The sequence below is a fragment of the Palaemon carinicauda genome, chromosome 27, assembly GCF_036898095.1.
Source record: "Palaemon carinicauda isolate YSFRI2023 chromosome 27, ASM3689809v2, whole genome shotgun sequence".
NCBI classification, from domain to species: domain Eukaryota; kingdom Metazoa; phylum Arthropoda; class Malacostraca; order Decapoda; family Palaemonidae; genus Palaemon; species Palaemon carinicauda.
The window spans coordinates 88,736,342-88,763,226 of NC_090751.1; the positions used below are offsets into that span (position 1 = coordinate 88,736,342).

The window sequence follows — 26,885 nt, forward strand, 5'->3', positions numbered from 1 at the left end:
TATATCTTACGTTTATTTATTTCAACTGTAACTTGGAATTAGGTCAGTGGAAATGAATGACTTCAAGAAAAACAATTGGAGGATTTTAATGACCAAGCTGAATATGGTGGATTAAAGTCCCTATTATTACTATAGGGTAATTATAATAATTCTGTTGTTATTACTATTATTAATGTATAATTATCAGTATTATCAATTTAATGTTAACATTATCATGAAATTTAGTGTTGCAATCATTTTGAAAGATATGAGATCAAATGGTGGTTTTTATAGAACACAAGAAATACAAGCACTTCTAAAGTTACCATAATTGTAAAAAATACATTTTCAAAGCAAGAAGGATAATGGTGATTCCACTAAATTATATAATTTCTACATTAAAGCTTAATGAATGTTGTGCACCTGCTGATATGGATTTTTGGAATTGCAAAAGATAAATGTCTACAAATGAATGAATAATATACTAAATGATACACAGAGGGGCTATTCTGGTTTTATAACAAACATAAATTATGGAGAAGTCCTTACTATATCTACAGTAATAGAAAGAACTAACAACTTATAAAATTAAGATTCAAAATACAGTAAGTCATAGAATTATGTTAAAAGATATCGTCATCTTTAAACTAACTTCATAAATGAACTAGAGCAATAAACTCTAACATTAAATTATTAATCAAAAATTCAATCAAATTAATTTTTCATCAACTAGGAAGTGATAAAAAAGCAATTCCCTTTCATATTGAGCAATTAAAGCAAATGCATCCAAAATAACAAGGCAAAGAGAAGAAATGTGTCATTAAAAGAAATACACCCTTCAAAACCAAATAATTTACTGCTCAATTTTCAAATTTACTGGCTCAGTAATTCGGCTAATGTCAAAAAATTTTGATTTGTTATTCAATTACAGTACATTATTTCATCTTGTGGCAAAATTAATTTCAATTGATGGTACTGTACAATACTCTCTCTCTCTCTCTCTCTCTCTCTCTCTCTCTCTCTCTCTCTCTCTCTCTCTCTCTCTCTCTCTTTCTCTCTCTCTCTCTCTCTCTCTCTCACTGAATTTTTTAGAGCAACTGTATGATTATTCATGGGTCTTTACCACTACTCAAATTTAAGAGGTACACAAACACAAGAAAGAGTTAACTGTCTTCCTAGCATTTCAGAAGTAGCTTTGCTCCTAACTTTTAAAAAATATGACAAATTCGTAGATAATTTGTATTTTTCCTAACTATACAAACCTTAGTTATTTACAAGGGGTAATTACTAAATAAAGCCACACCCTCCCTCATAAAAACAATTAGAATAGCGCCAACGTTATCCCTGCGTGTCGTAAGAGGCGACTAAAAGGGACAGGACGAGGGGGCTGGGAACCCCCTCTCCTGTATAAAAATCCTGTGAGACATTATCAAAGAGATGGAGCTGGGGGGAGAGTGACTGCTCCCCGCACTCTAGTTTTGGGGTGTTTGAATGTGCGTGGATGTAGTACGATAGAGAGTAAAAGATGTGAGATTGGAAGTATGTTTAGAAGTAGAAGGATGGATGTATTGGCCTTGTGTGAGATAAAGATGAAAGGAAAGGGTGAAGTGATGTTTGGTGAAATGTCTGGTAGAGTGTCTGGGATTGAAAGGGGAAGAGCGAGAGAGGGTGTGGCTTTATTGCTGAGTGAATGGATGACAGGTAAAGTAGTGGAATGGAAGGAGATATCATCTAGGTTAATGTGGGTGAGGGTTAGGTTGGGTAGGGAATGTTGGGCGTTTGTCAGTGCGTATGGGCCAGGTAGTGAGAAAAGTGGAGAAGAGCGGAATGAGTTCTGGAATGAATTAACTAGGTGTGTAGAAGGACTGGGTAGAAGGAATTATGTAGTTGTCATGGGTGACTTAAATGCTAGAGTGGGCGCTGGAGAGGTAGAAGGTGTCATTGGGAAGTATGGCGTACCAGGTGAAAATGAGAGTGGTGAGAGACTGGTAGATATGTGTTGAACAAGAGATGGTAATAAGTGCTAGCTTTTTTAAAAAGAAAGATAAAAATAAGTATACATGGGTAAGAGTGGCAAATGGAAGAGTAGTAGAAAGGGCATTGATGGATTATGTGTTGATAACTAAAAGAATGTTTGGAAGATTGAAAGACGTGCACGTGTTTAGGGGTATGGCTAACGGTATGTCTGATCATTTTTTGGTGGAAGGAAAATTAGTTGTAGCAAAAGAGTGGGGGAATAGAGTAGGTGGATGTAAAAGGGAGCTAGTGAGGGTTGAAGAGCTAATAAAACCGGGGGTAAAAAGTAAATATCAGGAAAGGTTGAAAATGGCATATGACGAGGTGAGAGTAAGTGAAACTGGTAATTTAGAGGAGGAGTGGAAGTTAGCAAAAGAAAATTTTGTTGGGATTGCAAGTGATGTATGTGGCAAGAAGGTTGTTGGAGGCAGCATGAGGAAGGGCAGTGAATGGTGGAATGAAGGAGTGAAGGTAAAAGTGGAAGAGAAAAAGAGGGCTTTTGAAGAATGGCTGCAGAGTAATAGTATAGAGAAGTATGAAAAATATAGAGAGAAAAATGTGGAAGTAAAGCGCAAGGTACGTGAGGCAAAGAGGGCAGCTGACCTGAGGTGGGGTCAGGGACTGGGTCAGTCATATGAAGAGAATAAGAAGAAGTTTTGGAAAGAAGTGAAGAGAGTAAGGAAGGCTGGCACAAGAATTGAAGAGACAGTGAAAGATGGAAATGGAAGGTTGTTAAAAGGAGAGGAGGCAAGGAAAAGGTGGGCGGAATATTTTGAAAGTTTGCTGAATGTTGAGGATAATAGGGAGGAAGATATAATTGCTGTTCCAGGTGTTGAGGTGCCGGTTATGGGAGATGAGAATGAGAGAGAGATTACAATAGAGGAAGTGAGGAGAGCACTAGATGAAACGAGAGTAGGAAAAGCATCTGGTATGGATGGTGTGAAAGCTGAGATGTTGAAGGAAGGGGGTGTGACTGTGCTTGAATGGTTGGTGAGATTGTTTAATATGTGTTTTGTGTTGTCAATGGTACCAGTAGATTGGGTTTGTGCATGTATTGCACCACTATATAAGGGTAAGGGAGATGTGCATGAGTGTTGTAATTCAAGAGGTATTAGTTTGTTGAGTGTAGTTGGAAAAGTGTATGGTAGAGTAATGATTAATAGGATTAAGGATAAAACAGAGAATGCAATCTTGGAAGTACAGGGTGGTTTTAGAAGAGGTAGGGGTTGTATGAATCAGATTTTTACAGTTAGGCAGATATGCGAGAAATATTTAGCAAAAGGTAAGGAAGTGTATGTTGCGTTTATGGATCTGGAGAAAGCATATGATAGAGTTGATAGGGAAGCAATGTGGAATGTGATGAGGTTATATGGAGTTGGTGGAAGGTTGTTGCAAGCAGTGAAAAGTTTCTACAAAGGTAGTAAAGCATGTGTTAGAATAGGAAATGAAGTGAGCGATTGGTTTCCGGTGAGAGTGGGGCTGAGACAGGGATGTGTGATGTCGCCGTGGTTGTTTAACTTGTATGTTGATGGAGTGGTGAGAGAGGTGAATGCTCGAGTGCTTGGATGAGGATTAAAACTGGTAGGCGAGAATGATCATGCATGGGAGGTAAATCAGTTGTTGTTTGCGGATGATACTGCACTGGTAGAACACAGAAGAGAGGCTTGACCGACTCGTGACAGAATTTGGAAGGGTGTGTGAGAGAAGGAAGTTGAGAGTTAATGTGGGTAAGAGTAAGGTTATGAGATGTACGAGAAGGGAAGGTGGTGCAAGGTTGAATGTCATGTTGAATGGAGAGTTACTTGAGGAGGTGGATCAGTTTAAGTACTTGGGGTCTGTTGTTGCAGCAAATGGTGGAGTGGAAGCAGATGTACGTCAGAGAGTGAATGAAGGTTGCAAAGTGTTGGGGGCAGTTAAGGGAGTAGTAAAAAATAGAGGGTTGGGCATGAATGTAAAGAGAGTTCTATATGAGAAAGTGATTGTACCAACTGTGATGTATTGATCGGAGTTGTGGGGAATGAAAGTGATGGAGAGACAGAAATTGAATGTGTTTGAGATGAAGTGTCTAAGGAGTATGGCTGGTGTATCTCGAGTAGATAGGGTTAGGAACGAAGTGGTGAGGGTGAGAACGGGTGTAAGAAATGAGTTAGCGGCTAGAGTGGATATGAATGTGTTGAGGTGGTTTGGCCATGTTGAGAGAATGGAAAATGGCTGTCTGCTTAAGAAGGTGATGAATGCAAGAGTTGATGGGAGAAGTACAAGAGGAAGGCCAAGGTTTGGGTGGATGGATGGTGTGAAGAAAGCTCTGGGTGATAGGAGGATAGATGTGCGAGAGGCAAGAGAGCGTGCTGGAAATAGGAATGAATGGCGAGCGATTGTGACGCAGTTCCGGTAGGCCCTGCTGCTTCCTCCGGTGCCTTAAATGACCGCGGAGGTAGCAGCAGTAGGGGATTCAGCATTATGAAGCTTCATCTGTGGTGGATAATGTGGGAGGTTGGGCTGTGGCACCCTAGCAGTACCAGCTGAACTCGGTTGAGTCCCTGGTTAGGCTGGGGGAACGTAGAGAGTAGAAGTCCCCTTTTTTGTTTTGTTTCATTGGTGATGTTGGCTACCCCTTAAAATTGGGGGAAGTGCCTTTGGTATATGTATGTATGTAATTACTTCGGCGTAGCTGAACGACGAGCCATAAAAGTTTTAACGAGGATTTCCTACCCCGCCGCTAGTTAGCGGGGAGTAGGACCCCTCCCCCCTCACACACACCGGTGAATACTTCACTTTACTTAGAGGTAGGACTTATCTTGGGGGACAGGGCTGGCAGGCACATAACTGTAAATAGCTAAGGTTTGTATAGTTAGGAAAAATACAAATTATCTACAAATTTGTCATTTGTTCCGTAACTGAAATACAAACCACGCTATTTACATGGGGTGACTTAACCCTTAGGAAGGGTGGTAAGTCCCCTGCCATACTGGCTTTGGCTTGCCCGGGGATCCCGAACCCGAGTTTAGAAGAACTCGTGGGTTGAGGGGGCCTCTGCTCCTCGCAGGCAGTTGTGAGACCGCTGCGGCCTACGTAAGTTATGTGTGAAGGTGGGCAGTGACTCGTCCTGGAGTTCTTCAGATGGAATTCTAGGCTAGGACTCTCCCAATACCACCTCGTCAGGGTATGGGGACATGACAGTATTACAACTTAATACTAGGTACACAAGGGAGCATGGTTTACCTGCAGAGGTTCGAGGTCAGCTGTGCAAAAGACCCAGGATGCTGTTTTCTCCAAGGGAGGAGAGGATGAAGAAAAGAAAAGGGCCAGACAGATCTTTGCATTCACACAGACTTAAACCGGGTAACAATGCCCTCAACCTTCTGCTACTTGTCCAATAAGAAGCCTGAGGTTAGACCAGTTGTTGTGCATCCACCACAGGGCCAAAAGAGAACGTATCGAGCCTCCTGTGTGTCACGTCTTGCAGGTAGTGGGCCGTGAAGGTGGTCTGACGCTTCTACACCCCAGCTTGCAGGACCTGTGTCACCGAAATGTTCTTCTTGAAGGCCAGGGACGTAGCCACGCCCGACGTCATGCGCCCTAGGGCGATGTGACAGAGGAGGGTCAGGATTCAAGGCCAGATGAATCACCTTGCGAATCCAGGCCGAGATAGTATTCCTGGTGACCCTCCTCTTTGTTTCCCCGGTGCTCACGAACAAAGCTCGCACCTGGGGGCGGGCTGCAGCTGTTCTTTTAGGATACAACCTCAGACTCCTGACTGGGCACAGTAGGAGATGGTCTGGGTCATCTGTTACAGAACGGAGACTCGAAACCTGGAAGGAGTCGAACCTTGGGTCCGGCACTCCCGGGTTCTGTGTCTTGGCAACAAACTCAGGGACGAAGCTGAACGTTACCTCCCACCATCCCCTTGAATGGGCTTGGCCGAGGCCAAAGCTAGCAGGAACACCGTCTTCCAGGTAAGGTAGCGATCAGAAGCCTGGCGTAATGGTTCGTAGGGAGGTCTCTTAAGAGACCTGAGAACTCGAAGCACGTTCCAAGGAGGAGGTCTCACTTCCGACTGAGGGCAGGTAAGCTCGTAACTCCGTATGAGAAGAGACAGTTCCAGCGAGGAGGAAATGTCCATTCCTTTGAGCCTGAAGGCAAGACTTGAGGCTGAGCGATAGCCTTTCACCGCTGAGACTGAAGGGCGCATTTCTTCCCGCAGATAAACGAGGAACTCCGCTATTGCTGGTAAAGTGGCATTGAGGGGAGAGATACCCCTTCCACGGCACCAACCACAGAAAACTCACCAATTCGCCTGGTAGACTCCTGCGGATGACTTGCGCAGGTGGCCAGACATCCTTTTCGCAACTTGTTGCGAAAATCCTCTGTCTGTGAGGAGATGCTGGATAGTCTCCAGGCGTGAAGCCGAAGCGAAGCTACGGCTTTGTGGTAGATGTTGGAGTGTGGTTGTTTGAGTAGCTCACGACGTGGAGGGAGCTCCCTCGAGATCTCCGTGAGGAGCTGCAGAAGGTCCGGGAACCATTCTGCATGATGCCATAGCAGAGCTATCAAGCTCATTGAGAGATTGACCGATGTTCTGGTCTTGTTGAGTACCCACCTCATCAGACAGAACGGGGGAAAGGCGTACACATTGACGTTGTCCCACCGTTGTTGGAAGGCATCTTGCCAGAGAGCCTTGGGGTCCGGGACTGGGGAGCAGTACAGCGGGAGCTTGGTGTTCAGTGCCATAGCGAACAGGTCCACAGTCGGGGAACCCCACAAAGTCAGGACTTTGTTGGCTATCTGAGGATTCAAAGACCACTCTGTACTCACTATCTGCGTTGCTCTGCTCAGACTGTCGGCGAGCACATTCCTTTTGCCTAGAATGAAGCGAGCCGCTAGTGAAATCGAGTGGACTTCGGACCATCTCAGGATCTGTACTGCAAGATGGGATAGCTGTTCCGAAAAGGTACCTCCCTGCTTGCTGATATAAGCCACGACCGTGGTGTTGTCGCTCATCACCACCACAGAGTGGCCCTCCAGGACTTGGTGGAACTTCTGAAGTGCCAGTTATACGGCCTTCATTTCTAGCAGGTTTATGTGAAGGTACTTTTCTGATTCTGACCACAGGCCTGAGGTCCTGTGGCTCAGAACGTGGGCCCCCACCCTTTGTTTGATGTGTCCGAAAACAGCATCACATCCGGGGAAGGGACGAGAAAATCCACTCCCTTTCGTAGGTTCTCGTCTGCCACCCACCAACTGAGGTCCGCTCGTTCCGCTGATCCCATGGGGATCAGGATGTCCGCGGAGTCGAGTCCTTGACTCCACCGAGACTTGAGTCGCCACTGGAGAGATCTCATCCTGAGGCTGCTGTTGGGGACGAAACGGGTCAGGGAGGAGAGGTGGCGGAGGAGACGAAGCCACGATTGGGCTGGGAGTTCCTCTCGATTGAGGAAAGGTTTTACAACCTTCCTCAGCCCTGCTATCCTTTCGTCTGATGGGAAGGCTTTGTGGAGATTGGTGTCTATGACCATGCCTAGATATACCAGTTTCTGAGAGGGCTGCAGAGAGGACTTCTCGAGATTTACCACGATCCCTAGATCCAGGCAAACTTCGAGGAGTCTGTCTCGGTGGCGAAGAAGGGTTGCCTCCGAGTCTGCTAGGATCAGCCAGTTGTCCAGATAACGAAGGAGACGGATGCCGATCCTGTGGGCCCATGAAGAGATGAGGGTGAAAACTCTGGTGAACACCTGAGGAGCTGTGGAGGGACCGAAACACAGCACCTTGAACTGGTAGATCTTGTTGTCTAGGCAAAATCTCAGGTACTTCCTTGAAGACGGATGGATTGGGATCTGGAAGTACGCGTCCTTCAGGTCCAGTGTGCACATGAAGTCTCGTGGTCTCACTGCAAGTCTGACCGTGTCTGCCGTCTCCATGCTGAACGGAGTCTGCTTGACAAACCCGTTCAGGGTCGAGAGGTCGATGACTGGTCTCCAGCCTCCTGATGCCTTTCTCACAAGAACGAGTTGACTGTAGAAGCCTGGGGACCCGTCTACAACCTCCTGGAGAGCGTCCTTCTCCAACATGGTCACGACTTCGGCCCGGAGGGCCTGCCCTTTTGCCGATCCCATGGCAAAAGAGCTCAACGACACTGGGTTCGCTGTCAGGGGTAGAGAGGCTGTGAATGGGACGCGATAACCTAGAGAGATCACGGAGATCGTCCAGGCATCCACCCCGAGTTGCTGCCACCTTGTCGAGCAACTCTGAAGGCATCCCCCCACTGGTGGACATGCAGGGGGATTGCCAACCCTAGCGCTTCCTACCTCTAGGGTTTTTGCTTCCCCTGGAGGACTTCTTGCCCCTTCTGCTCTTGGCAGGAAAGGGCTTAGACACCTTGGGCTTCGCTGCAGTGGTCGTCTTCTTTGTGTCCTTAGCGGGACGGGGCTGCTGGACTGCTGGAGGCTTGTAGGGCCTCGATGTCAGGGCCCTGTGGATGAGGGAATCCTGATTGGATTTCATCCACCTCTCGGCAGTGAGCTCCACGTCCTTAGGCTCAAACAGGCTCTTTCCGAGAACGGAAGAGTGCCTGAGCCTGCTAGATTCCGCACTGGGTACCTTATGATGGAACCTCTCGGTCACAGCGTCCCGACGCTTGAGGATCGTGTTGGCCCACAAGCTCGAGACTTGGTGGGACAGAAACTCAATGGTCCGTGTGCCCGAGAGAAGAAAGGTTTCCAGCGCCTTCCTGGTGCTTTCTTTGGAGAGGTCCTCGGACCGCACCAGGATGCCCAGAGACCCTAGCCAGATGTCGAGCCACAAAGTCGCCTGCATGGCGCACTTGGTGACCTTCTCCTGGCTCAGGATCTCAGTGTCTGAGAAGGACACGTGCCGGTTGAAGAGTCTCTCAAGAGGGACTCCCCCTGTGAGTTCTTCCACGGAGTGGTGTAAGGGAAGACTCAGAGAAGACTCCTCGAGGATCTCGAAGTACCTACTCTGATGGACTCGAGGAGGAGGGAGGAGCTTATTACCGGCACTCGATCTGCTGGAGGAGGCAAGCTCAAAGAGCTAGCCCTCGACCTTGTCCCTGGCACTCTTCATCCCTTGAGACCAGGGCAAAGCTGCACTGGCCCTAGAGGGTTTCTGAGTGCCGTAGACGTGGTCCAGGACCGTGTCCTTCCCTTCACGAGGTGGGACCTCAGGATCTGGGATCCCGTTAAGGTTCCTCATGAGGGTCAGGACTTGCCAGAACGCGTGTTCTGACTCTTGGTGCTCTCCTCCCGAAGGACTTGCAGCGAAGTCTTCCGTCCCCAGTGGCTCTTCCTGGGGGGACACGTGGACATCCTCGGCGGCTCTAGACTGTTCCTGCCTGATCCTCGCTGACAATTTGGGGATCGTCTTAGAGTCCTTAGGCTTCCTCCTGGCCGGGATACAGGACTCGAGAAGCGAATGGGGTAGGTCCTTCTCCACCTCTGGACGAGAAGACCTCTCTGGAAGAGGAGGAACTTCCCCCATTGGTGCGATGGGGGAGTGTTCCGGCTCATCCAACTCTCCTGAGGAGGAGTAATCCTCCTCCGCAGGGGAGGGCGAGAAGGTCTGAGGGGGAGGAGGATCCTTGCAAAAGGATCTGTGCGGAGACAGAATAGGCCTCGGAGGAGGTTCCACAGGAGAGACTCCACTCTTCCTCTTCAGGGGGGAGGAAGCTGCCGCTGATTCGTGACCCGAATCAGAGAGGGCGGGCTTAATCGCCTGCACAAGGGTTCTGACTAGGGTGCCGAACCAGGGTTGCTGTCGGACACCCCCTCTGGAGGGAAGGGGATCGAGGGATCCCTAGGAGGAGTCGACAAACAAGGGTTCGCCTGCAGGGCTGAAAAAAAAGAACTCCTAGACCTGTCCGGGGAGCGCCCCTCCTCTGGCAAGCGCGCTGGTCTGCGCTTGCGGGGAGGGGAACGTGACGAAGAAGAGTCCGCCTGTCGGCACTCGCGCTGGGGCTCGTAAAACGGGCCCTGATCAGGGTCGCGCGTGAATGGATGGCGCGATACTGGAAACTAGCGCGCGCGCACCCGCGTGGGTGGGGGCGGGCGCGAGGGCGCGCAGGTGGGTGCTCAGGAGCGATGGCGCGCGGGCGCGTGGGCGCGCAGCAGCTGGAGCGGGAACATGGTCGCGAGAGCGCATAGGCGATGGGGTAGGCGTGTGGCGATCAGGAGCTGGAGCAGGAGGAGGCCGAACGCGCGGGCGCGCAGCGACCTGGTGCGGCCCCAAAGGGCGCGAGATAACGGGGGCGCCTGAGTGCGTGTCCGGAAGAACCGGCTGAGGGCGCGTTAGCGCTGGAGCAGGGTCGCGAGCGACCTGGGGGCGAGATGATCGGCGCTGGTCGGGTAAGACCGGTATACTCGCCTGTGGGCGCGCTGGTCGCGCCGGCAATCGTGGACGTGCATGGCGCGCATCAGGATGCGGTCACACCGGAGTGTGTTGCGGCGGCCGCGCGGGGCGCGCCGCTGGATAAGGGCGCTCTGGTGTTTGTTGAAGGGCAACCTTAGTTGTCCTAAATACAGGAACGGGGCGTGTAGCAGGAATAGGGCGCGTTACTGGAGCGTTGTGTGCGATTGCATCAGGTGCAAACTCGCGCGGTCTAGAGGGAGAGCCCAGAGGCGGCCGTGAGTGCCCGTACGCTAACTTGGGAGCCTCTTGGGCGACGCGCTGAAATGCAGCGACGCGTGGTCGCGTTGGTGAGCACGTGGGCGCTGGCGCTGTTGCTGGAACTGCGCGTGTCGCGCGTCTCCCTAGGTGGGTGCGATGAGTCCAAAGCATGGTGAGTGTTTGGGCGCTGGAGCTGGAACTGCGCGTGGGCGCGTGTCGCGCTTTCCCCCCGATGGGCGCTACGAGTCCACAGGAACCTGTGGATGCATGTGCGCCAACTCAGGTGCCCCCTGGACCGCGCGCAATGAAACAGGAACTGGGGGGCGCCAAGGCACTGGAGAGCGCGTGAGCGCAGGTGGCCGCTGGGGCACCAGTGGACGCGTATGCGCAGGTAAACGCAGGAGCGCCGTGTCAGGAACGGGGTGCGTATGCGCAGGTGAGCGCGTATGCACAGGTGGGCGCTTGCGCGCTACCTCAGGAATTGCTGGAGGGCGACGGGGAGCCGAAGGCGTGGGCGCGCAGGGGAACCCTGGCGCATAACAGGAACGGAGGCGCGAACGCCTAAGGGTGAGTGCCGAGGTGCTAAGTCAGGAACGGCAGCAACATCGGCAGGCAGGCGCTTGGGGGCAAGAGGCGCAGTTTTGCACTCAAGCCCCTGCAGCCCCGAAGGGCCCGGGGACTGCGCAGTGGCAGTATCAGGTGGCGCGTCAAACGCATCAGGATCTTTAGAGGTAGATGGTCTGGGCGACAGGTCACAATGTCCTGAAGAACGACCATCCTCCGAAGAGGATCGCGAACGATCCCTGGAGAGGTCTAGGTTGGTAGCTGGCAGGACAGGAGAACGGCGAATCGTCTCCTCCGCAGAGGAATGTGGTGACGACGAGCCGAAGAGGCGCCTCTTAACCCCTTTGAAGTGGGAAGGAAGGCCTCTACGGCGAAGGGGAGGACGAGCCTTCCGCCTTATACGCCCACGAGGGGCCGTGGGATCAGAAGGCTGACCATCGATGGGCCTCCGAAGAGGAGTCTCTGTTAGTGAATTCCCCCGAGAGGGAGAATCACAGGCAGGAGAGACCGTGGGACTAAGCTCCTCCCTCGAAGGATGTTCAGAGGGGGAATCAGAGCCTTCAGCTACCTCAGCCACAGGAACGGGCGTTTGGCTAGACCCACGGGATGTTTCCGTCACAACAACGTCAACCACAGACAGAGGATCTATCTCCGCTGAAGTTGGCGATTGTTTGACGGCCGCACCCAGTTTGATCATGTCAAACAGAGCTTCCTTGGAGGGCGAACCCTGCAGCCCCAAGGAAGCTCAAAGCTGAAAAAGATCATTATTATATACAAATCCCTCCTCCGGAGGGGGAGGGGCAGCCGCCTCGCTATGGAAGGCAACTACCTCTCCCTCACCCCGCGATCGGTTAACAGCACTACGGTCTACGCTACCACTCGCCGGCCTCTCAAGTGGGAGATTCGGAGGAGGAAAGGGTGGCGGAAGAAGACTTCTTTGGATTTTCTCTCTTCCAAGAAACCTGCGAAGGAGAACGATCCCTTTTAGCCTTCTTCTTACGTCGCCGGGCAAAACTCTCCCACTGGGAGGTAGACCACTCCCTACACTCAATACACACGTTAGACCTATCACACCGTTGGCCCGTACACTGCGGGCATAAGGAGTGAGGATCCGTGTCCAAGGCCGACATAAAGGTACCACAAGGGCGGCCAGATAGTCCAGGGCACGTACGCATGAAGAGAAATAGAGGCCAACTTCACACACACACTGAAAAGAGAAAGCAAACAAAATTATGGCAGTCAAAAACGAGGAGAGCGCAGACAGGTCTGCCGTCTCTCCAAGCCAAAAGTAAAGAGAAGTATTCACCGGTGTGTGTGAGGGGGGAGGGGTAGCAAGCTACCCCTCCCTACCCCCCGCTAACTAGCGGCGGGGTAGGAAACCCTCGTTAAAACTTTTATGGCTCGTCGTTCAGCTACGCCGAAGTAATTACCCCATGTAAATAGCCTGGTTTGTATTTAAGTTACGGAACAAATACATTTTTACTTTTCTTTGCAAGATATATTCCTGCCTTATTTGCAAAGTTCTTTATTCAAATACAGTACTTTTCATCAAAGACATTTGATAGACAATTTTGGGACCCTTCAGGCAGTGTCATTATAAATCTACGTTCATTACTGCATTAGTAATTTCAAGATAAAGCTGGATATAATAGCACCCTACCTCTGTAGTATACTAAGAACAATCAAGTTAGGACTGCACCCAAGGGGAGAACCAGTGCCTCCTATGTTGGCAGAGAAGGCCACTCCAAGGAAGAACATCTTTCTCAAGGTTTGGGAGTCTTTCTCTGTTGAATGGTCAGGCTCATAGCATACACTGACTTTCTTCGATGATACTGAAGCACTTCTGCAAAGACAATTTTGAGGAAAAAAATGAATAATATTAATGAATTTAAGATGGTGCCGCATACTCAGGCCTCTCTCTCTCTCTCTCTCTCTCTCTCTCTCTCTCTCTCTCTCTCTCTCTCTCTCTCTCTCTCTCTCTCTTTCTTGCCATCCGATTATGGATTCATATTGGTCTTATTTGTTCTTGCGTGGCTTTGCATTAAAGAACATGAGAGACTTCAATTTTGCACCAGTATAAACAAAATATTGATTACTCGGTAAAAACTTTGGTCTCAACATGGTTAAATATGCGCACACAAAATTAATGAAATTGTCTTGAGAAAATCTACACTTTTTTCCTAAATATTTGTTCTCAGTCTTATCTATTGAATGACTGATAACGCTTATGAGGGATAATACAGTACATGTTCATGTTTAAATTATCAGATAACTAAATTGCTTCCATGCTGTTTTAAGGTTCTAGATAACAATAGGATGTAAATTAGGGAAATGTTAGCAGAAAATTCGCATTTTCAAAGTACTAAAATAAACATAGGATTTATGAGACAAAATCCTGTATGCTTTTTCTACTGTAAATTATTGATGTTAATCTTCAGCAAATGAACTGAAGTTTTCAAAAGACAAACAAAACAGTTTTAATAAAACCCAATAATTTATTGTGAATGGAAGTTACTTTAGGAAGTAATTATCTGCCAGATGGTTGATTAACAATTTATAATATTTCTGTATAACTCAATGCTAATATGTATATCTGGTATGGGTTATAACCACATTTACAGTTTTTAATCAAATCTGTCTGTTATTATTATTATTGTTATTACAATTATCATTACTATTATCAATATTACCGTCGATATCCTCACATTATGAGCTGGTGCAGCTTGGTAGTAAAAATAAGATACCACAAACTCTAGGGGTCACAAGAAGGAAGAGAGCCTAGAATAGGAAACAAAACTGAGAAGTAGAGGAAAATTATAAAGGTTTAATGGATTAAAGGTCGCTCATGAATGGCAGAGGCAAGGAACAGCGACATTATCCCATCAAGCAGAACAATTCCCTAGAGTCTGCCCATTATTCATACGGTCAACGACCAAGCCCGCTCTCCGACCAAGCTAGGACCAAGGAGGGCCAGGCGATGACTGCTGATGATTTAGCAGATAGACCTACAGGCTCCCCCAAACCCCCATCCTTAGCTCACAAGGATGGTGAGGTTGCAGTGACCAAAGAAACTAACGAGTTTGAGCGGGACTCGAACCCCAGTATGGCGATCACCAGTCAGGGACGTTATCACATCGGCCACTATAAAACTGTGGTAATAACGATACGACCACGATTCTATACAGCAAGAGAGACAGTAGTGAAAGTTTTGTATGAAATAATTTATTAATATGAAGACATTTAATGAAGACATCATTAGTTATATAATTCTCCTTGACCTTTTAATAATACAGTGGAACCTCTACACACGAACGTATCTACATCCGAATTTTCCAACATCCGAAGTAAAATTCGAGCAAATTTTTGACTTTACACCCGAATTTTATTTCGACACACGAAGTAAACATTACGCCATTGAGCGTCGAGTGCTCAGTTCTCTATTCTTGTGTGTATTGTGTGGTTGTCCTCTGTTTGGTCTCTTATTAACAGTGCTTATTTTCTTCCTTTTCTCACACTTCCTTTTTTATTTTACCTATAATCATGGTGCCTAAGAACCTACGTTTCAGTACAGGAAGAGGGCAATTCTTTCATTAGAATTGAAGCAAAAAATTATAGAAAAACATGAGAGCAGTGGGTATGTGAGTGATACTGTATGGCTAAACAATATGGCCGGAATAGGCCTATGATCTCGAGGATCATCAAGCTGAAGGCAGCCATTAAAGCAAATAACCATCGAAGGGGATCACTCTTATTACAAGACATCTTAGCAATACCCTGGAAGAGATAGAACGCCTTTTGTTGATAGGAATAAAGGACAAAGAGATTGTTGGCAACGATCATTTGTGAGAAGGGCCAGCGTGATGAACAGAAAGAAAGAAAAAAGTGAAGCAAAGAAAACCATGATAGCATTAACAAGCTCTTTTAAATAAGACTTCTCTCTTTTTCTGTTTCTCTCTAAACATAGCATTAACATGTTCTTTAAATAAAATCTCTCTCTCTCTCTCTCTCTCTCTCTCTCTCTCTCTCTCTCTCTCTCTCTCTCTCTCTCTCTCTCTCTCGTTCTTCTTCGCTGTTTTAGTGTTAGATACGTCTATTATTTTTTTTCCGAGAGAGAGAGAGAGAGAGAGAGAGAGAGAGATTAAACAAAAATGTGTTTAGAGTACATATGATTTTTAACAGCGTCAACGAGTTGAAAAACAATTAAATGTAACTAAGAAAGTAATAACAGCTAATCTGAATTCCTTTATTAATTAAAACAAATATTGATACAAACACACTCGTGTGCGTATGAACAAACACACACACAGGTGCAAAAATTGCTACGCAGTAAGAGAGACGGTCGGGGAGGAGGTAGAGATGGTGACTGCGATAACATACCGTAACTCGTCACTGAAAGTGATGAAAATAAAAAATCAAAAGAAAAAAAATGTGAAAAATATGAAATATAAAAATGAAAAAAAAAAATAAATAAGCTAAGTTAGATTAAAATTTCCGTAGTGTTAGTTACTGTATGTTATCGCAGTCACCATCTCTACCTCCTCGCCGATCGTGTCTCCTCGTGCGTGTGTGTGTTCGCGCATACGCACACGAGTGTGTTTGTATCAATATTTGTTTTAGTTAATAAACGGATTTTGAGCGAAGCGAAAAATCTATTTTTGGGTGAGATAGCCATGGCGTCCTGATGGAAGGTTCCTTTTTGGTAGCTTCCTTGGGTATATAACTACTAAATATTCCCAGAGAATTTAACCACAGGTTATCACAGTATTCTAACTTCTGGAGCGAGTATCCTAAAGGTTTTCCTTTAAGACATCGTATATCAACAGGGGACGCATGTATTAACGCGCCACATAGCTATCTACACCCCACATAGAGTTAACACTTCGATGTGTAGGGGCGGAGAATAGCTGGGGAGCCGTTCCACAGCTAATCTCGTTCGTGGCTACTTTAGGTACTCGAAACGTAAACAAACGGGCGCCATTGCTAAATGACGTCATGTCCGTCCTCATCCTGAAGCCAGTTGCTTGCCGATCACCATGATACAGCAGAACAGGGTGGGACCTGCAAAAAAAAAAACTGGACGAAGTAGCAGGGAGGGTCCATCAGGACGCCATGGCTATCTCACCCAAAAATAGATTTTTCGCTTCGCTCAAAATCCGTTTTTTGGGCTCAAGCCATGGCGTCCTGATGGAAGAATACCAGAGAATCAATGTATCGTGGTAGATTTTCCCCTTGTAGTGTAAGTGCCGAGGGCTTTGAACAGGTTAGCATAGTAATCTTAATAGAAGAACCGTAGGGAAGAGAACTTCCTGCCCCCCTGGCAGTGAAGTCCCCACGGGCCATGCTGAAGATCAAAGTGGTCATCGAAGGGCTACTCACCTTGCTGGGAGAACATGAAGAAATCAGAGACAAGACTGAATGGTTGGCATTCATATAGGAACATTCTCAAGGGCAGACAAGTGGTGGTTAGGCACTGTATGTGACTAGAGAATTGTCTGGTCTCTAAGGTATGAAGTAAGTAAGTATTCGTGTAGGAATATTACATTGCACAGGTGAGTATATAATAAGGGTTGAAACCTTAGTAATCTTCATCGAATATAAGAGGAAGGGGATAATACAACTATGACAGTCGTGTATTTCATAGTATAAGTAGGAGCGGATTGAGACGCACAAGTAATAAAATAGAAATTTTATTTCACAATTGCAGAATATGTTAATTAAATGCAATAAATATGTAAAAGTAATTTACAACAAATTATAATGTACATAGTAATGAAAGACTTGCTCTTGAATCTGAAAGAGAATTTCAAATTATTAGTAGGCACTCGTTCCAGAGGAACGTCAGTCTTTTAAAATTAAAACACATCATGCTCTAGGCATGCGGCACTCGTGTGACGACTATGACATTTCACCTGGGAGAAGAACAGTATATGAAAAAGCACTAAGTGTCTTTGAAATCACTACGTATCACACGAGGGTCAACATAGGCACCCGAGGAGTTAGAGTCCCAAGTAACTCACTGTTCTATACAGAGTTAGGTGCAGGTTTCATAACACTACCTGCGGCTACCACAAAATGTTTGACTTCATGCACTTGTTTCGCATAATGTTTGAAGAAAACACGCGAGGATTTCCAGCCTGTGAAACTCTTAAGGCTTTCGAAATCCATACTCTGAAAGAAATTCAGAGACGATGCAACTTTTCTAGGATCATGACCGGCGGGTGTACTGTCAGGATCCGCTCTGCGAATGAAGTAGGTGATTTTTGCTCTTAGTTGTTTCAGTGACAGGTCGCTGCCCGATGTTTCTCCTTTGAAGAGTTGGCCTCCACCAAAGTCCGAAGTTCTACGAAGATAGACCTTGAGGCTCTCTACTGGACATAGAGAGGCATCTTCTTTCAGGGGGCATATTCTCCAAGGGCCCCATCTTTTGGTGGGTAATTCGTTTTTGGCGGGAAACGTCGGATCCGGGAAGAGGGTAAGGTCACCTGAATCTGTAAACAGAATGTGGCCCTCGTCCCTTGATAATGCCACTATTTCGCTGACTCGGGCTCCTGAGGCAAGAGCAATAAGAAAAATAACTTTTTGAGTCAGATCCTTGAGAGGGCACGAATCATTGTCCAAGTTGGAGGCAAAATGGAGCACCTTGTCCAGGGACCATGAGATAGGTTTTGGTGGGGGTGCTGGGCGTAGACGAGCGCATGCTTTCAGCAGTTTATTGAAGATGTCGTTGGAAGGCATACATCAGTGGTCTAGTCAAGGCCGATTTGCATGTAGAAATCGTGTTGGCTGCCAAGCCCTGTCCATGAAAGTGAATGAAGAAGGACATGCAAAAATCTATGGTGATTTCCGTAGTATTTTTTGCCTTGACGAATGAGACCCATTTTCTCCAGGATGATTCGTATTGCCGTCGTGTGGATTCGGTCTTGTATTCCTCGAGGAAGTCTAGACTTTTCTTCGAGATCCCAAACCTTTTCTTCGCGGCTAGGGAGAGAAAATCATGAGATGAAGGTCCCTGACTTTCGATGATGAAGCGAAGACAGTCGACTTCTGTACTTGCTGGGAGAGAACTGGGCCCGGGAGAGGGATCAGCGTGGGCTGCAGTTCCAGGACCAGGGGGTACCAATTGCTCCGGGGCCACTTGGGAGCCACTAGGGCCGCTGTCCCTTTGAAGGTTCTCAGCTTGGAGAGGACTTTCAGCAGAAGATTGGTGGGAGGGAACAGGTAGATCTTGGACCATCTGTTCCAGTCCAGTGACATGGCGTCCACTGCTTCTGCCATGGGGTCTTCGTACGGGGCCACATATCGAGGAAGTTGATTGTTGTCGCTCGTTGCAAAGAGTTCGATCTGAAGTTCTGGGACTTGGTGAGAGATGAAGGAGAATGATCTTGCGTCTAGAGACCATTCCGACTCTATCGGGTTTGTCCGGGATAGAGCGTCCGCCGTCACGTTGCGGAATCCTTGTAGGTGAACTGCAGACAGTTGCCATTTCTTCTTCTCTGCCAGACGGAAGATTGTCAGAAGCACCTGATTTATCTGGGGCGATCTTGAGCCTTGGCGATTGAAACATCGAACTACCACCGAGTTGTCTAGGGTTAGACGAATATGGATCGAGGGAGGTGGGGAGAGTTTCTTCAGAGTTAGAAGGACCGCCATGGCCTCCAAGATGTTGATGTGAAACGTCTTGAATAGGGGAGACCATGTGCCTTGAGCCTGTTTTTGGTGGGAGTGACCTCCCCAACCCTCCAGCGAGGCGTAAGTGTGGATGTTGAGTGATGGAGGTGGGTGTTGAAGAGGGATGGACCTTTTCAGGGCCTTTGCTTCCGACCACGGCTTGAGGAGCAGCCGAAGTCTGTTTGGGAGCCGTCTCTTGAGGTCTCTTCGAGTGATGGATGCGGAACGTCTCCAGACTCACGCTGCATCCTTTAGCTGTGCACGTAGCACTGGGTTTGTCACTGAGGCGAACTGTAGAGAGCCTAGAACTTGTTCCTGCTGACGTCTTGAGATCCGTTTGGATTTCAGCAGTCGCGTGACAGACCCTGCAATTTCCTTCCTTTTCCTCTGGGGGATGGAAAGGCGGTGTGACTGAAGGTTCCACTGGATTCCTAACCATTGGAACTTCTGAGCTGGAGAGAGGCGAGATTTCTTCACGTTTATCTTGAATCCCAGGTGTTCTAGGAACTGGGTGACTTTGTTGCAGGATTTTAAACAATCCTCGGGCGATGGAGCCCAGACTAGCCAGTCGTCGAGGTAGGCCATCACCTGGACGTCTCGGAGGCGCAGCTGTTGAACGATGGCATCCGCCAGCTTTGTGAAGATCCGAGGGGCCACGTTGAGGCCGAAGGGCATGGCCCTGAAGGCGTAGCTTTTCCTTTGGAGTCGAAATCCTAGGTAGGAGGAAGCGTGGTGGTTCATTGGAACGTGCCAATAGGCATCCGCCAGGTCTATGGAGACCGTGTAGGAACCTTGAGGCAGAAGGGTCCTTATCTGTTGAAGAGTCAGCATCTTGAACTTGTTGTTCGCTATGAATGACTCTGAGCTTGTCGGAGTCCTTCTTGGGGACGCAAAACAGTCTCCCTTGGAATCTGGTTGACTTTACCCTCCTTATCACCTTCTTGTTCAAGAGATCTTGGACATATTCTTCCAGAAGGGGGGTTGATTGTTGGAAGAATTGCTGGAAGGTTGGGGGTGGTTGAGTCCAACTCCAGCCTAGACCCTTCTTGACGATGCTGTGTGCCCAGGGATCGAAGGTCCAACGATCCTGGAATTGGCGGAGTCTTCCTCCCACCGGAAGCACTTCATTGCTTCTGGTGTCCCGAGGATTTACTGCCTCGGCTGCTAGCTCCCCTTCCTCCTCTGCCTCTGGAGGGACGGCGAGATGCGTCTCTGCCTGCACCTCTGCTTGAGCCTCTACCTTTGGGACGAAAGGTAGTCGTCTGTTGCTCGAAAGCAGGGGTGAAAACCGGCAACTGGGACAAGACCGGTTGGGTGACCAGCTGAAAGGTCTGCTGTGGCTGAGCTGCCACTTGGGGAGTAACGGGTCCCGGAAACTGCCGTCTCTGTTGACGTTGCTGGGGTTTTTGCTTGGAGGATTTCCTCTTACGTTGAGGGCCGTCGTCCTGAGAGGATCTCCTCTTCTTCGACATGCCCCACTTGTGGAGAAGGCTCCTGTTCTCCGTGGCGGCCTTGTCGGTGATCTCTTTCACAAGGTCAGAGGGAAAGAGGTGCTTACCCCAGATGTTGGAGGAAATCAGCCTCCGGGGTTCATGTCTCACTGTGGCACTTGAGAACACGAATTCACGACAGGCTCTCCGAGCCTTCATGAATCTGTACAAGTCCTTAACTACAGTCGTCAAATGCGTTTTGGCGAGCACCATGTAGTGGTTGGGGACTCTAGTGTCACCGGCCATGACGTCAAGCTGTACCTGGAGGGACATGGATGCGGCGAGCCTTTCCTTCGTGTCTTGTTCCCGACAAAGGAGATGGTCATTAAGTTTTGGGAGGTCTTCGTTAAACTGACGTCCGGCAACGTAAGGATCTAGTTTCCCCACCACGAAAGTATGCTGGACATCTTTCCAGTGTCGAACATCGGGGGGAGTAATCAGGGAGAAGGGTCTGCACTCCTCCAGTGCAGGGCAAGGTTTCCCTTCTTCCACTGCCTTGTGTACCGCAGCGAAGGCCTTTTCCATGAAGGGGAGGATCGCATCATCTGGTGCGACATAGGTAGGGTGCTTCTTGCTCAGCGTCGGAAGCTTTGAGCAGGTAAATCCCCTACTTTTAAAAGCGTTGGCCAGCATAGCCTGGGCCTTCGGGAGATCGAACACTATCACCTCCTTAGGTTCGGTCTCTTCTTTAGAAGCAGGTTCGGATCGAAGCCGGACGTAACAGTACGGATAAGCCTCAAAACTCGGGAAGAACTCCACTTCTTCCAGGGCAACCGAGCCGACCTTCTCACTGACGAAGATCCTGCCCGTTGCGATAGGCATATGCTCAGCATACCTCCAGGGGTTGGCGTGCGAGCATGCAGGGAGGTCCTTAACCGAAATCCTTTTCGGCTCCTTGGAACTTCCCTTGGTCCTGATGTATTCGTGTGTTTCACGGAGTTTCTCGTCCATAAGGGCTTCAAGCATACGGAACATCTCCTGGGCGCTGGTTGGGATGGGGTCCGGGGTGGCGGAGGTAGACGGGAGTGATACTTCCGTTGGTGTAGGAGTTGGGGCGGTGGTGGAAGGCAGAGCGACCTCTTGCTCCGACTCGGCGTATTCCACTCGGTCTTCCTCATAGTCCAATTCTTCGGCCATGAGGTTCCTCTCCGTTGTCTCCGACACCTCCGACATACGCTCCGCGTTGTCGGTATCCAGGCGACACTCGTGCATGGACTGGGCCATGACTACATCGGGTTCCACCGTGATCTGGACGGTGGGGATCTGATCCTTGGGGACCACAGAGTCTGGGGATGCCTTCGGGAACAGTAAGGCCCTCAAGTCTTCAGTGGCAAGGTATGGTCCAGTGGCGTTCTTCTGGAAGCCACGCACCCATTTGCGAAGCTTCTCTCGAGAAGCGTCCCTAACCTCCGCTGAGGGAGGGTTATTGAACGCCTCGACCAGGCGGTCCTGGCAGACTGTACAGTTCTGCGGGTCCCAAAACTTCAGATTACCTCTCTTGTTGGCACAAGGGGCGTGAGTCCTACACGCCGTGTGCCCATAAAAGTGCGGGCGCTTCACTCCACAGAAGCCGTGGTCGCACTTCACGTGCTCCTCCTGTAAGAGAAAGAGAACATGAGTATGGGGGAGTCATAAGAATGACTTCTATTCTAAAGTTAAATATTAAAGGATTAATCTTTAACTTAATATTAAGTGGTATAAACAATGTGATGTTCAGAGAATGGGTGGAAAAGAAGGAGAAAGACACATACTCCGTGTAACCCGCCCGGCTGGTTACCGTAACCTTATCCATAGGTAATTTGTTGTGACCGAGGGCACAGGACAGAATTCTTCATAGAATGCCAGGAAGGCAGTGGGAATTCTAGTGGGAATTGCCAAGGATATAAAACTGGGACTGAGGCCACTCAGACCATAGAATTGGGAACGTGGAAGATCCCATAGGGTAACGGTTTCTGGCAACCAGCCGTGCTAAGATACACACAGCATGCTGGAAATTTGTGATATGCAAGAAGACAGCATGGTTATTAATAGAACGGTAAGATAATACCTATCTATTTATGTAGTCAAACCATCTGGTTGCAATGTAGGGCTATCAGCATGAGATGATAGCTAGTAGAAGGGGTGCAAGTCGCTTTGACGCCTCCTGAAGGATCCGGCAGACCGACGGCACGCCAGAGGCCGCTTCAGCAGAGTTTCTGGAATTAAGGAAGACAAATATATAAGTCAGGGGTAATACCAGGATGGCGGCCTCCGGCACAACGGGGGCACGCCGGCGGGGAGCGGCGGCTCCGGCAGCCGAAGGTTGCCGGCATGGTGACAGGGACAAGGAAAGGGCTATAGCAGAACCGGACTGCCGGCTGTGGATGCCGGCACTCCGGGGGCCGGACTGGTGGACGGACGACCGAAGCTATGAGGTATGAGGGAAGGCCATCGGCTGGACGCCGACGGGAGGCGGCAGTCCCCCGGCACACGGAGGACTGACGGCCCAGGGGGCAAGGAATGTGTCACCAAGGGTGGGAGGTGGGTATCACCGACAGGGGGGACGGCAAGGGGCCGACACCAGGATAGTGAAAGAGACAGAAGGAGGGATGTAGGGGTAGCAAATCCTACACCTGCGTTGGCCTGTCTCTAAGGTAAAGTGGCAATAAAACACATTTTATATTTATTATTTCTTTATAATTATCTTTTTTACATGCTTCTTTCATATTATGCAGTTATGTTATTGTTACAGTATATGTAATTATGTGTAGCCATTTATTAAGGATTTATTATGGGTTTTTAGGCTGAGGAACGAATTAAATGAATTACCATGTATTCTTATGGGAAAATTTGTTTCTACATCCGAAGTTGGTTGTGGAACGAATTAAATTCGTATGTAGAGGTACCACTGTATACAGTAAATGTACGTTTCCTCCCTCGTAATCATTACTTCCTTAGTTTCCTCCTCATTATTATTATCACAAGTCAAGCTATAACCCTGGTTGGAAAAAAAAGATGCTATACACTCAAGGGCTCCAACAGGGAAAAATAGCCCAGTGAGGAAAGGAAATAAGGAAATAAATAAACTACAAGATAAACAACAAACAACCAAATTTAAGAAAAGCAACAACACCAAACTACATCTCCCATATCCAAAACAAACAAGGGAAAGAGAAATAAGATAGAACAGCATGCACAAGTGTACCATCAAGCAAGAGAACTCTAATCAAAGACAGTGGAAGGCCATGGTACAGAGGCTATGACACTACCCAAGACTAGAGAACAATGGTTTGATTTTGGAGTGTCCTTCTCCTACAAGAGCTGCTTACCATAGCTAAAGAGTCTCTTCTACCCTTACCAAGAAGAAAGTAGCCACTGAACAATTACAGTGCAGTAGTTAACTCCTTGAGCAAAGAAGAGCTGTTTGGTAATATCAGTGTTGTCAGGTGTATGAGGACAGAGGAGAGTATGAAAAGAATAGGTAAGACTATTCAGTGTATATGTAGGCAAAGAACATTGAGCCGTAACCAGAGAGAGGGATCCAATGTAGTACCGTCTGGCCAGTCAAAGGACCCAATAACTCTCTAGCTGTAATATCTCAAGGGGTGGCTGGTGTCCTAGCCAACCTACTACCTACATAAAATTATTCTACAAGAAGTCTGCACAGAAATCTCTGAAGTTTTATTTTCTATATGCTTCCTTAGCTTTTCTGATTCAAGGCTCCTGGGAACAAAACTGTCTTACTTATGATACAAAATCACCATTGAAAACAAACAAATAAGATTATACTGTATCTTTTTGGGCTCAAGTCATGTCGTCCTGATGGAAGGTTCCTTCAGTAGCTTCATAAGGGTATATATGACTACAGTAGATATTCCCAGAGAATTAAACTAAAGGTTTCACAGAATTCTAACTTCTGGCGCGAGTACCCATAAGGTTTCCCTTTAGGATATTGTATAAGAACAGGGGACGTATGCTTGACACGCCACATAGCTATCTGCACCCCACATAGCGATTACGCTTTGAGGGGGAAGTGTGGCAAGTTACGGGAGGAGCCGTTACAAGGTTCTCCTCCTCCATTACTGTTACGGTACTCGGCGACGTCAACATCCGGTCGCCATGTTGGCCGCCATCTGGGTTGACGTCACCAATGCGCGCCATCCTCATTCCTTCTCACATAGCGTTTATGACAAGGTGCTTTTCCCAGTTTTTCGCTAAGTGATCCATTATGTCGCAATCTTCAGCCTCGCCTTCTTCTGGAAAGTTGAGTACCATATTCTTGTATTGTATAAATCAGCTCTAGCCATAAAGTAACTCCTTTTTATCTTAAAATACTGTGTTTTGTGGTGGAGCTGTGCCTTGACCGGAGGCATCATGTCGGATGCTGTTGTTCGCCTCGCATGCTTTAATTAGTTAGCCAGAAAAACCTTACCCGGTCTTATAACTAATTATCAGCATTAGTTATTTAGTCTTCATTGCTAGGAATTAGTTATATTATGCCTATAGTATCCATTTTCGGAATGAATACAATCCGCATAATATAACTAATTCCTAGCAATGAAGACTAAATAACTAATATTGATAATTAATTAAAAGACCGGGAAGGTTGTTCAGTCTGACTAAATAAAGCATGCGAGGCGAACAACAGAGTCATGGATGACGCCTCCGGTCAAGGCACAGCTCCGCCATAATACACGGTATTTTAAGATAAAAAGACGTTACTTTACGGCTAGAGCTCATTTATACAATACAAGAATATGGTACTCAACTTTCCAGAAGAAAGAGAGGCAGAAATTTGCGACATTATGGATCACTTAGCGAAAAACTGGGAAAAGCACCTAGTCATATACGCTACATGAAAAGGAATGAGGAAAGCGCACTCTGGCGGCATCAATCCAACATGGCGGCCAGATGTGATGTTGCCGAGTACCGTTACAGTAACGAAGGAGGAGAGTTTTGTAACATCTCCTCCCATACTTGCCACATTTCCCCCTCGAAGCGTAAACGCTATGTGGGGTGCAGATAGCTATGTGGCGTGTCAAGCATACGTCCCGTTATTATACGATATCCTAAAGGGAAACCTTATGGGTACTTGCGCCAGAAGTTAGAATTCTGTGAAACCTTTAGTTTAATTCTCTGGGAATATCTACTGTAGTCATATATACCCTTAGGAAGCTACTGAAGGAACCTTCCATCAGGACGTCATGGCTATCTCACCCAAAAATAGATTTTTGAGCTCAAGCCATGACGTCCTGATGGAAGGTTCCTTCAGTAGCTTCCTGAGGGGTAGTAGGACAGAATGCCTAATGACATAATGCCTAAGGACAGAATACCTAAGGACAAAATGCCTAATTCCTCAACACGGACAAAATGCCTAACAGGCATAATGCCTAATGGACAAAATGCCTAATATATAAACTGCCTATCGGACTAAACACCTACCAGGCAAAAGGATCTTATTTAGCATTTTTAAATCAATTATTCGGGAAAGGCAGAAAAAAAAACTTACAATTCTTTTCCCTAACCAAATTTCTTTATCAACCATTTAATTTTTTGTAACAATCATTCGCATCCATATCTATAAGTCCTCCATAATGCCAAATATATGCTAGAGTCATTGAATTTCATAGCAGTATGAAGTAAACTAAGCCGCCTTGGCCGAGGTCAGTACTCTATAGAGTGCTAAGCTATCTAGTTCACTTTTTTATCCCTTTTTAGATGTTTTGTCCATTAGGCATTTTGTATGTTAGGCATTTTATCCATTAGGCATTTTGTCCGTGTTGGGAAATTAGGCATTTTGTCCTTAGGCATTCTGTCCTTAGGCATTATGTCATTAGGCGTTCTGTCTGCTCACGTCCTGAGGTTATATATGACTACAGTAGATATTCCCAGAGAATTAAACTAAAGGTTTCACAGAATTCTAACTTCTGGCGCAAGTACCCATATGGTTTCCCTTTAGGATATCGTATAATAACAGGGGACGTATGCTTGACACCCCACATAGGTATCTGCACCCGACATAGCGTTTACGCTTCGAGGGGGAAGTGTGGCAAGTATCAGGAGGAGCCGTTACAAAACTCTCCTCCTGCGTTACTGTTACGGTACCTAACGATGTAAACAAACGGCCGCCATCCTGGTTTACGTCACATCCGCGCGCTTCATTCCTGTTTCTGTAGCCTACCTGAGCAGAGTGTTTTTTCCCAGTGTTCGCTATTTAATTGCATCATGTCGCAATCTTCAGCCTCGCCTTCTTCTGGAAAGTTGAGTACCATATTCTTGTATTGTATAAATAAGCTCCAGCCGTAAAGTAACGACTTTTTATCTTTAATTCTTGTGTTTTGTGGTTGAGCTGTGCCCCGACCGGAGGCATCATGTTTCGACGCTGTTGCTCGCCTCGCATGCTTTATCTAGTTAGCCAGAGCAACCTTCCCGGTCTTATAACTAATAACTTCATTAGTTATTTAGTCTTCATTGCTAGGAATTAGTTATATTATGCGTTAGTATTCGTTTAGGCAACACTGTTAGCCTACCCTATGCTAGATTGCTAGCCTAGCCCCTAGGCTCGATAGC

The 26,885-nt window shown here is 47.4% G+C and overlaps 1 protein-coding gene and 1 long non-coding RNA gene across 2 annotated transcripts in view; both read right to left on the bottom strand.

The window, feature by feature from the left end:
* Nucleotides 1-26,885, bottom strand: part of LOC137621237 (uncharacterized) — an 807,497-nt gene that overhangs the window by 355,841 nt on the left and 424,771 nt on the right. The window lies entirely within an intron of this gene.
* The window catches only part of LOC137620449 (Na(+)/citrate cotransporter-like), a 135,951-nt gene that overhangs the window by 20,219 nt on the left and 88,847 nt on the right, over nucleotides 1-26,885 (bottom strand). Inside the window, exon 6 of the mRNA XM_068350608.1 lies at nucleotides 12,839-13,021. Coding sequence (XP_068206709.1) covers nucleotides 12,839-13,021 — 183 coding nt within the window. The remainder of the gene's footprint in view (nucleotides 1-12,838; nucleotides 13,022-26,885) is intronic.